Source organism: Anser anser, assembly GCF_964211835.1.
Source record: "Anser anser genome assembly, chromosome: 26".
Classification (NCBI taxonomy): domain Eukaryota; kingdom Metazoa; phylum Chordata; class Aves; order Anseriformes; family Anatidae; genus Anser; species Anser anser.
Window position 1 is genome coordinate 5,622,678 of NC_139747.1, and position 12,352 is coordinate 5,635,029.

At 43.7% G+C, this 12,352-nt stretch overlaps 1 protein-coding gene across 1 annotated transcript in view; it reads right to left on the bottom strand.

The window, feature by feature from the left end:
- The window catches only part of ANTXR1 (ANTXR cell adhesion molecule 1), a 117,527-nt gene that overhangs the window by 21,313 nt on the left and 83,862 nt on the right, over positions 1–12,352 (bottom strand). The window contains exons 15-17 of the mRNA XM_083812094.1: positions 12,082–12,177; positions 11,589–11,756; positions 4,963–5,043 (exon numbers count right to left, since the gene is read on the bottom strand). Of these exons, the coding sequence (XP_083668220.1) occupies positions 4,963–5,043; positions 11,589–11,756; positions 12,082–12,177 (345 nt within the window). The remainder of the gene's footprint in view (positions 1–4,962; positions 5,044–11,588; positions 11,757–12,081; positions 12,178–12,352) is intronic.

Consider the following 12,352-nt stretch of genomic DNA (forward strand, 5'->3'; position numbering starts at 1 on the left):
TTCTGCAGCTGTCAAGGCTGGGCTTGCACATGGCTCCAGTCTATCAGGGCTGAAGTTTCAAACCAGCTGTGCCTCCACTTTAAAAAAACAAAACCAGCTTATAGTTGCCAGTACCATCTGTGATTCGGCCCTCTTTACTGACAAGCTGGATAGAGCACTCTTTTACCTATACTTCCCAGTAAAACAGTCTCAAACCCAAATTTGCCAGTGGATAGCTATGAAAACCTGCAGACTCGTAGCTATTTGCCCATGCTGAAGATTTCACAATCTGCTGAGGACCAAGTCTGTCCTTGCTGTGCCACCAGTCCACACTGCCTGGTCCAAGGCAGCTATCTGGAATCCCTTGGAGAGGCCACAGGAATTTACAGCTGACCTCACCATTGCCAAAACCACTCTAACAGCTCTACCCTGCTGGATATTCAGTGTTGGCAAACTCTACACTGGAAACACATGGCTGAGGTAGCCTCTAGGTGTCTGCGTGTGAATGTGCAGGGCTGCCTGTGTGTGAACATCCTACAGCATCTCTGGCATGAAGAGCATCCAAACCTGTTGGATACAGCCACTTGGACTCGGTCTGCATGTTGAGTCAAGGAGGTGCCATATCTCAGATCACTGTGTCAACAAGCATCTTCATCACACTGGCTGTCAGCTGCCAGACATACCCTATGCTTAGCTGTATACCTAGCATGGGACCAGGTGTATAAACGTGCCTGCTAAGTGACCCAGTAAACAGAAGTTGCACCCATCATAAAATGCAGGAGTGGTCCTGTCTTTATACAGTGAACGACTGAAACGCTGTTGCTGCAGTTGTTGCTAGGAGGCAAACAGATGCCAAGAACCATGTCACGGGCTCGATGAAGAAAATGACAAAGGAATTATTAAACATCCACTTCAGAGAAGGGGCTATGTTTGTAAGTGATACAGAGGCACTCTTAGTACTTGCATGGGTAGGAATTTCCCATCCTTACAAAGAAATGCAACAGTTCCTTTCCTTTTCTGATTGTCTGATAGACACTGGTTTGTAAAAAGATTTTCTGTGGGATTGCTCCTTTTCCTTGCATTTTTATTTTTATTTTTTTCAAGGAAAGCAAACCATTCACACAACTCCAAGCTATCTTCATTCAAGGCACTGACAGCTGTAGTTGACACTGGCAGATGATTCCATGCTGCTGTCTCCATCAGTTCAGTACTGACCTTCCCACTGCATTTCCAACCACACCAAAACAGTAATATGTTTTATGAGATAATATTTGATGTTTGCTGGCCAGGCAGTAGCCACTAGCCATAAGGTAGCCGGAATCATGCAGCCTTTGTATCATTGGGCTTGGACATGGACTTAAATTTATCTTAGAAAAACAGTGGTCCTGAGAAGAATAGAGTGAGATTGGTTAGGATTAAATAAGTGTTAGACTCTCCTCATTTTGTGTGGTGCAAATTTAACACCTATTTTTGCAACCTTTTGCTATTTTTGCAACCTTTTGTTTTTCTTTTTGACTAATTTTTCTTCCAAAGCACAGTCATAGTTTGAGGTTGTTCAGTTGAAAGAAATCACTTCCCAGTCTCTTGCACAGAAGCCTCTAGGTATCGTAAAGCTAAAATGACCTTCTATGTCTACAAAGCAAAAAGTTAGGTATGAGAGCCAAAACCAGCACCCAAATCACAGAGAATATCTACGGCAAGATGAGAGATGACTCAGAGATCTCAAAGCCAAACCCAGTGCTTGAAAGCTAGATTCTTCTCCCTGCTTTATATCCAAAGTAAGGAAACAAACAAACAAACAAATAAAAATAATAATTAAAAAAATAAAAGAAAAAAAAGCCCACATAATTGCTGATGCTACCTAATTCTGTCATTTCAGCTGTGTAAACTACTGAATGCCACTGCCATTTTGCCATTTTACTGTTTTCTAATGGGTTCTCAGATTGCTTTTGCCTCTTCCACTGATGGTGACATCACCTGGCTGTTACGTCACTACTACAAGGGAATAAACACTAACTGCTCACTGAAGTCTGAAACTGATTAAAACCATCAAGATGATCATGTATGTTTATTCAGAGAAGACCAACACTCAGGCGCATAGTTTTGTTTACATGAGAGAAAAGGGCTGTCTAACCTCACAGAAAGCCAGAGAAGCTCCTTATACCTACACATGGAAGTGCCCAAACATTTCCAAGTCTTCCAGGAGTCATTTGAGAGAAACAGATATTTTTGCAGCTAGAGGCCTGGGTGCATTTTCAGCCAGTTTCTTCTTCACACTAAATTACATTTGCACCCAAATCAGAGACCCTTTACAGCATAGCAGAATCGTAAAGAGCTTAATTTGCTTTGAGTCTGGATCATGTAACACATATACGAGCTAATTCTGCTGTTACTTATGCTGACAGAACACAGATCTGCATGTCTAAGAGCGACATCACCAAAAGAAAGGGTGCCTGCTGTCATATATTGCTGCTAACATTATCAGCTTCAGTTAAACTGCTCTGGATTTTCCCTAGTATAAATGGGAGTGGCATCTTTCACATAAGATAATTTTAACTCTTCAAGTAAAAGAAAAAATATTCATAGAAGTGGCATTCTTCAAACCCTGATTTCTGTGGGAAAATTGCACAAAAGTTGCCAGGCATTAGCAAAGTATATATTATGAACTTTTCTCTCAGAAATCAGTTTCACACTAAGTGAAGATACTTTAGCAAGTTTTCCCCTTGAAGGAAGAAAATATTACTTCAGCGACCTGGACGATGGAACGGAGTGCACCCTCAGCAAGTTTGCTGACGACACAAAGCTGGGAGGAGTGGCTGGTACCCCAGGGGGTTGTGCTGCCATTCAGAGGGACCTCGACAGGCTGGAGGGTTGGGCCGACAGGATCCCCGTGAAATTCGACAAGGGCAAATGCAGGGTCCTGCACCTGGGGAGGAATAACCCCAAGCACCAGCACAGGCTGGGGGCTGTCTTGCTGGAGAGCAGCTCTGCAGAGAGGGACCTGGCAGTCCTGGTGGACAGCAGGCTGACCAGGAGGGAGGCAGCAATGTGCCCTTGTGGCCAAGAAGGCCAATGGGATCCTGGGGTGCATTCGGAAGAGAGCTACCAGCAGGTCAAGGGAGGTGATCCTTCCCCTCTACTCAGCACTGCAGTATATCTACTCCACACCTGGAGTATTGTGTCCAGTTCTGGGCTCCCCAGTACAAGAGGGACATGGAGCTGCTGGAGTGAGTCCAGAGGAGAGCTATGAAGATGATGAGAGGACTGGAGCACCTGTCATACGAGGACAGGCTGAGAGAACTCGGCCTGTTCAGCCTGGAAAAGAGAAGGCTGAGGGAAGACCTCTTTAATGTATAAAAATATCTGAGGGGAGGGTGTCAAGAGGATGGAGCTGGTCTCTTTTCAGCTGTGCCCAGCGACAGGACAAGAGGCAACGGGCACAAACTGAAGCACAGGAGGTTCAGGCTGAGTATGAGGGGGCGCTTCTTTACTGGGAGGGTGACAGAGCTCTCGGACAGGCTGCCCAGAGAGGTTGTGGAGTCCCCTTCTCTGGAGACATTCAAAACCTGCCTGGATGCCATCCTGCGCAATGTGCTCTAGGTGATCCTGCAGGCAGGGGAGTCGGACTAGATGATCGTCAGAGGTCCCTTCCAACCTCAGCCATTCTGTGATTTCTGTGTGATTTCTGTGGTTACATTTTTTTATTCACAAAGGCTTACGGATCTTGCATTCAATGGAAAACCTTGCAGGGAGCCAAATGTTACAGGACTATGATTCTCCACCAAAAAATTATCTTTTCGTTTCATGTCCAGTTGGATTTCCTGAAACCTTCACAATGCTACCCAGTTACTCATGCTTTGGTCCAACTATATTCCTGAAGCAACTCCAACCTCCTTTGTCCATTTATGTCAGAGGTATGTAAAATGACCAGGTGTGACATTCATGTAGTAGGCATATTTCACCATGAGGGTGATCAAATTTTGGGCTCAGGGAGATACTGAATCTCGAACCTTGGAAACAGTAAAAATTGCATTGGGCACAGCCCTGGGCAAGTGACAATCAAAACTGTGAGGAGTTGGGGGATGTCTTATGGTTACCACAGGGCTTTCCAGACCTGCTGCGCACCCTGAGCACATGTAGAGTTTGTGATGCTCAGGCTCTCCCTTCCCAGCCAAACATCCCTGCAAGTCTGCAGAGTGTTTGGAGCTGACCACAGCACTGAGTATGTGCTGCCTACGTTACTGCCCAGCCAGGTACCTCTAGAGATAGCTGGGGATATCTTCAGACTGGAATGATTTTGGAAGCACACAGGCATTTAATTCCACTGTAAAGGAGGAGATTAATACTGTGGAGATGAGAGGTAGCTCTGTAGTACCTTGCTGTTGTAAAGAGTATCATCCCCATAAAGTGACATTAGTCCATTCTATTCAATGGCTTCTGTTTCCACCCAAAAGCATGTATTAATGTATAGAAATTTGCATGAGCCCGTTTTTTACTGGAAATATATGAGAACATTTCATTCTTCTCATGCAACAGTCCAATTCTCCTTCTGGAGACCTTGCTCTATAAAAGTGCCCATGAAGTTTAAATTTATGTAGAAATATATATAGATTTATGTCTTTTCAGAGTTTTACTCCAGAATTTAACATTTTAATGAATGAAAGTATGTAGAAATATCTCTTACTATTTATTAGAATTTATTACACGTCTAAAAGTAAGTCTGTACTGGGCCCCTAGATGGGTATTTCTGTCATTGCACAAAGACAGTTTTTACGCTTGAAAATATATCGGTCTGAAACTGCATGAACTGCAAGTTACAAACAAAGCTGATAAAATGTGACTGAATGTTTGTTTCTGAGCTGTCATGAGCATGTCTGCCTCATCATGGAAAACTAATCACAACACTTAGGTAACACTTGTAAAGGCAGACAGAAGTTTTAGATGGATTTTATTTTTCCCAAGAAATGTCTTGAGGCACGGTACCTTGTCTCCTGGCTGTGGGCGCATCACAGATACACGGTCGTAACCTTTCCGCAGCAAGACCCAGAGAGCATCCAATTTTCCCTGCAATCAAACGACATGCAGTGTGTTATCTTAAATGTAAGAACAAGTGAGCTGTGCAAACTGCAGCTTAAACATGCACATTTTTTCCTTAACCATTTGCTGTGCCTGTACTAGGTATCTCCTCTGGCTGAGAGGCTGACCTCCAGTCCTAAGTGGCCCCTGTGACATATTACAAATAATTTTATGTATCAAAACACAGAAGCTCACTTCCCTGAGAGCTTGGGTTTTTTGGCTGATATTGAACTTCAGTGTCTGTGAAGGTAAGACCCCCTGACAGTCAGGGTATTTATAAGGTCTCTCTGTGGCAGTGGTTCTCCAGTATCTAATTAAAGAATCTATACACTCAATGCACACTCTTCCTTTCACAGGGGTATATATGGCAACTTTCTCTTCTCTGTTCAAGAAAATGCTAGGGCTGTAATCCTCTCTGAGACCTATATTCCTCAACCACCGTGTTGAGCCAATGGTTCAAAGCTTTACTTGGGAATTGGAGGGATTCAGGGGTGGAGACAGACAGACAGACAGAATGACTGCATAGATCTTGTTTCCATAGGACACTGGGAAAAAGACTTCCTAAGGTGAGAGCCAGGAAAGTCTAATTCTCAGAGGAAGAACCAAGAAAGTCCTCTGTCCGACTCCTGCATTTGGACAGCACAGCCTCTTCGACCTGAAGGAAGCCATCCTTGTCTCTGAATCCATCTGAATCCATCCCTCCAACTGAAAACAATCCCTCTGAATGCATCTTTCCTCCTACATCAGAGCTCATTGAAGCTTTTGGTCTCCTGCCCCCTCTGACAACTGAAGAAACAAATACCTTTTTTGGTCATTTTTCCTTTAAGAAACTAGAGGGAAAATTGCAACTTTCCATGGAATAAAAAAGTCCTTCTTACCCCACAGTCCTAATTTCCATCAGTCTACTGAGCTTTCTTGGGAAAAGACAAGAGCTTCATCTCGGGTCACTTTCTGTTTGGGAACTGCTTTGCAACTGAAGCACAAAGTATCTTGGAGACAAAAAAAAAGTTCTGGAGGCAAATAAAGCCTTGGGTCCTACTAGATATGAAGTCCAGAAAGTAGAAACAATGACAGATGTAGATGAGAAATGAAAGACGGCATAGTTCCAGCCACTGCCTGAAAAAAAATGCATTCTCTTCCTGAATTAATGGTTAGGTCAGCGCTGTATTGGCCCCAGTCTAGGGAATGACCTGATACCTAGATTGCTCTTGAGACCTGGTACATTGTCAGTCAGAGGCAGTTTTGTAAGCTGCCCATAAATGCAAGCTGCCCTCAGGCCTCAAGACAAAGTCTAGAAAAATGTGCTGGGGAGACAATATTAAGTTGCCTCAATTTAGGAGGCACCTGTGGTTTCTTTTTGGCAGGACCAGTTGTTGCTTCAACCCCAGACTTGAGGTATGTCCTGCAGGTGAGTTTTCATGGATGAGCAGTGAATTGAGCCTTGTCTCATGGTCCTTTATGTATAGTTGTGTAGAGAGTGCTAGTGGTCTTTTTGAAGTCATCTGAGTACTATAAATGTTCTGAGGAGGAGAGAACAGGTAGACATAGACAGAACCTGAGGTAGAAATAGGGGTTGAATGAAAGCTAGTAACCAAACCAAAGCATAGACAGCTGTGTGGCTGGCTGTAGCAGGGAGCACATCCTGAACCAAATTAAGACAAATGGCACAGAACTTTATGATCCTTCACTTGCATCTATGTTTTGTGCTGTCCCTCCCTCTGTCAGATGAACTGAGGATTTGGCAAGGTTCATGAGAAATTTTTAGACTTGTCTTGCTCCTTGGTTTATTTGCACTGACCTTTCAAACTGGTGAAATGATATTTAAAAAAAATAAATGCAGTTGGCATCGTGATAAGAAGTAACTTCAGCAAATAAGAATAACATTAACAGTAACAATAATAATAACAATCTGTTAAGTGTCAGCAACTGTATTTGGCAGTAAACAAAGCCCTAGAGCATTTCAAGCGGCAATCTATCCACTCTGTTAACAGCTGTCTACGTACCATATGGATGCTACCCTGGAGATTGGATGTAAAGGGAAGAAAAACTCCATCAGACAAACGGGCAAAAGGCTGAACACTCCAAGTAAGGCTGGCACTTGTGCTGTGTGGAGAAAAGGAGGCCCGTGGGCCAGCAAGATGACTGGCCCTAAAATGTGAATTTCCTGGCTCTTTGTCAGAATCAAGCTACCTTGTTTCACTGCTCCTCAGATTTAATTCCTTGCACTCCTCTTTTACCAAGGATTTTTTTTCTTTCTTTTTTCTTTTCTTTTCTTTTCTTTTCTTTTCTTTTCTTTTCTTTTCTTTTCTTTTCTTTTCTTTTCTTTTCTTTTCTTTTCTTTTCTTTTCTTTTCTTTTCTTTTCTTTTCTTTTCTTTTCTTTTCTTTTCTTTTCTTTTCTTTTCTTCTCTTTTCTTCTCTTCTCTTCTCTTCTCTTCTCTTCTCTTCTCTTCTCTTCTCTTCTCTTCTCTTCTCTTCTCTTCTCTTTTCTTTTCTTCTCTTTTCTTTTCTTCTCTTTTCTCTTTTCTCTTCTCTTCTTTCTCTTCTCTTCTCTTCTCTTCTCTTCTCTTCTCTTCTCTTCTCTTCTCTTCTCTTCTCTTCTCTTCTCTTCTCTTCTCTTCTCTTCTCTTTTCTTTTCTTTTCTTTTCTTTTCAATAGGTTGTTACATGCATATTTATCTACCTTCAAAAGAGATGTTTCAAACAGTTCAGTGGAATCGGTGGAAATTTAATGTCTGTTCTAACCAAAGAAGCTGAGAGCACGTGGAGCATGGGGATGAGGGAAAATTTAAGCTGAGTATCAGGAGACATTTCCTATGGGTGAGGTCTGGTAGTCTGGGAAACATTTCCCCCTGAGCAGCAGTGGAAGCCTCTGTTATTTTAAAAACCAGACTGGAAAAAGCAGTGAAGGACAGACCCAAGCTAGCAGTGCTGCTTTGGCTGAGAGTGCAGACCCAATGACCTAATAGGCTGTTCCTCCTCACCTCCCCCTGCTTCTTACAGCTCCGCGATAGCTTCCCTGCATAAGACAATGCAAATTCATCTTCATATGCTCACATCTTCTAGACAGAAGCTTCTGCCAAGAGTACTGATGAGTTTATGCCAATTTTGCAAGTTCCTTACTGCACAGGGAGAGCAATTGCAGGATCTCTGCTTCAGAGAAATGATCCCCTCTGTTTTTGTTGAGTGCTCACAGTTGTACGTGGGGAAAGCATTGTATATAGTTATCCGGCATGCATACACAGCCTGTTTGGGTGCAGTTCAATAAGGGTGTGGTAGCAATTAATAATTAGGTAAAACCTCATCCACAGACAGATTCAGGCTGCTGAACACTATCCAGATGTGGAACATGCCAAAGTTAGGGAGTATTTGGATATGGGGTCTTGGATAGGACCTGTCCTTATACTATACAGTTTGAATGGTGTAAAGGAGAGATTTCTCTAAAGGAACTAAGAACATACATCACAAGCCAGCAGTGTGCCCTGGCAGCCAGGAGGGCCAACTGTATCCTGGGGTGCATCAAGCACGGCATCACTAGTTGGTCGAGGGAAGTGATTGTCCCGCTCTACTCTGCGTTGGTGCGGCCTCACCTCAAGTGCTGTGTGCAGTTCTGGGCAGCACAGTACAAAAAGGATGTGAAACTATTGGAGAGTGTCCAGAGGAGGGCTACTAAGATGGTGAAGGGCCTAGAGCAGAAGACGTATGAGGAGCGGCTGAGGTCACTTGGCCTGTTCAGCCTGGAAAAGAGGAGGCTGAGGGGAGACCTCATCACAGCCTACAGCTTTCTCACGAGGGGGAGTGGAGGTGCAGGTGCCGACCTATTCTCTTTAGTCACCAGTGATAGGACCTAAGGGAATGTTGTCAGGCTGCGACAGGGGAGGTTCAGGCTGGATATCAGGAAGAGGTTCTTCTCCGAGAGGGTTGTTGCGCACTGGAACAGGCTCCCCAGGTACTTAGTCATGGCACCAAGCCTGTTGGAGTTTAAGAAGTGTTTGGACTGTGCTCTTAGTCATATGGTCTGAATTTTTGGGTAGACCTGTGTGGAGCCAGGAGTTGGACTCAGTGATCCTTGTGGGTCCCTTCCAACTCGGGATATTCTATGCGTCTATGATTCTATCACCCATGAGATACTTCTAATACACTTAGGCCCCTAATAATCAAATGATTGCTGTTACGAAGCAAAAGCTGTTCCTAGTCAGAATTAGAACTGAACTCAAAACGAACGTACATTGAATCTTTTCTCCAAATCTCTTTTGAACTTTGGAGAAATTCCAGCTGGGACACAGATCTGCAATAAACTTGACTTCTCTGTTCAGAACTGACTTGCTACCATGCAGAATAAATTCTGAAAATAAACTGAAAATCTCCTGAGGCTGTAATCCAACAGCATGAACTGGTGAAGAAAGAAGGGAGAAACTCATCGGTATCTCCTGTGGGAAAGGACCCAGCTCTCAGCTAACAGTAGCTGTGCCCACATGGATTCCATCTGCAAGTGCACACGTATTCAACGTTCCTTGTGCTAAAACTGGTGCTTCTATTAACTCCTAAGTGGTTAGAGTACAGCTTTCTGTGCTGTGAAACCTTCTGACTGCAGCACACAAAAAGCAACTGAGCTGCATCTCTCAGCTGTATGAGGTCATTTCCATGAGCACATCGTACGAGTGAAAATCTCCCAGATGGGACTAGTGTGTTTTACGAACACGTTGCAGTAATGTAAATTACAACACGATACATTTTGAAACAAAGGAGCAGCTATGTGGGATGGTGCTTACTGCATTCCCAACTCTGAACTGAAAAAAGTTGACTGTAACCTGTCCCACTGTGGGAATGAATAACCTTCATGAACACATGTTGAAATCATTATAATACAATTGCAAATGACTTGTTGGTAGGCTATGTTTATTAGATGATAATCTTTAAGGGGGGGTGGGGGGGGGAAGAGAGGGCATTGAACCAAATTTTCAAAGAGGCTCGCGTTTCTGTATCCTCCGGAAACCACTAGTACTCCCTTGTGCATCCTTGCCATTTCCATTGCTGGATTTGAACCAGCTGTAAGATCAATGTCTGAGGAAAGCCAAAACACGTGACTCGCCCAAATTCCTATGGGCACTGCTCAGAGCTGATCAGTAACAAGAAACAATGCAAGGAAACCTCGGTGTATTGCAGTGAAATATACCTGCATCTCAATAACGTAGCTGGTAGAATATGTTTGGCTAGGTTGGCTGCTTCTAGAGAGGAAGAAGACAGGAGAATAAAAACTCTGCTTTCCAGCAGTGAGGCACTTCCCCATTTAGCATAAAATTTAAGGTAAGTTAAACACCAGGCGGTCTAACAAATTGCCTGTAGAGGGTTTCTAACCCTAACCAGAATTTCCACTCTTCGCAATGGGATCCAGGCTCCAGTGGTGCCAGGCTTGCACTGGGGTATGAACTGTGCATTTTCAGTCTTTTCTGATATTACAGTGCTGCTGCAAATACCACAAACTGAGCATTAGCATTTCCCAAAAAGGATAACCCTGAAAAATGTGTGGGATTTTTTATTTTTTATTACACAGGTGCAACCTCTTGAAAATTGTTTGCTGAGGACAGCTTAACTTGTCTTGAATGTAAAAGTTTAACTTTCTCATGTTGGAGTGTCTTCATACCCCACTCTGGATGATGCCACCAATATCTGTTGCGTGTGGTTTGTTTCTCTTAATCCAGAAGGAGCACTCACATGTGTGACGAAGGGTTTTGCATCAGTGAATTATTCAGCTGCTTGCTTGTTTCAGTTTTGTACACTGACAACCATTCACATGAGGGAAGCCAAGCTGAAGAACAGCTGCCTGCCCTTGGGACAGATGGCAGAGAAGGAGATCCTTCTCTGTTCCTGGGGGTGACTGCTAGGCAGCTTTGCATTGCATGTGACCTGATAACAGCATGAATTTGTACTTTCACTTCTGAGGCACTCTAATTCAGCCAAAACCTTCTTGCAGGGCATCCCCTCCATGTGAGGTGAGCATGCTGCCCTGCAGTAGGCCTGGCTCTGTGACCCATGCCAGCTGGCAGACATCCATGTGCTGCACTGCAGTCCTTGATCTGGTCAGAACATTTTTCCTTGGTGATATTTAAGAGTAATTTTCTTCTGATTTTTCCCCTCTTTGTAAGGAAAGAGGATGCTATTTCCTCCCTACAACACAGAGAATATGCAATTTGGACTAAAGGGCCTGCCTCTGGAAGCACAGTGGAGTCTGTAAGCACTTTACAGCAGCTAGCTACACCACTAAAAGTGATCAGCTTTTTATTCTGGTCTCAGAAAGCAATGTCACCCTGCAACCTGATCCACCTGATGGGAAATACCCACTGCCCATGAGTCTCCTTTCTATAGCACAGAAAGGAGCTATCTTTCTATCTTTCTTATGCACAGCTTCTCCATCAGCACCTTGAGGTCACAGGTTTATGGACAGTTCTACATCTTAACCATGGATGTGAAAACGGACCACTTAACACAGATCTCCTGGAAACACTTTACGCAGTAAAACACTGGACTGGACTTACCTTGATTGGAGAGTACCACTTCCGAGGAGAAGAAGGTCTGCGCATATTGTTCACAAGGTTCCTGGGCTCGGGGAATTCATATTCCTGTTCTGGCATCTTGACTCTGGCATTCTTGGCTTTCTCTAACTTAGCGCCTTCTTCTGTGGAACCCTTTTCTCCCCAGCGCACCTGAAAAGACAGAATCCGAAATGCAAAGGTGGGGAAGGGCTTCAGAAAAACTATAAAAATATTACCTTGCAATTTGCATGGCAACACTGCCCATGTATCCCAGGCAAAGACCTGGATCCTACTGAAGCAGAAGAAAGAGATGGCCCCAATATTAATAGGTCTGTTTGTCTCAAATATTCCTATATAAAAAAGATTTTGGCTCAGATGTAGAAGAGAGCTTAAAGAGGTTTGTGCCTATACATTTCTTTCAGGGTAAATTGCATGAGGATATCACAGCTCAGTTCAAAACCGAGATTTTCTGACACATGGACTGGTGCCTATTTACCTCCATTCGTTTGATGCCTCCAACTCCTCGACCACCGTAATAAGAGGCATCTACTGTTGGCCATTTCTTCTTTGGAAGGCCATCATCATCTTCCTCCTACAAAACAGAAGGAAGGGGTTGTACTGTTAGGAAGCATGAACTGAGATGGTAAGGGATAAACGGTCACAGGTCACGTCGTCCTTTGAGCCAGTGCAATAAAGGTTCTGCTCTCTTGCTGCTTGTTTTCCTGAGGCTGTACACTCATGAAAAGAAAATGTTTCGTTATATAAAC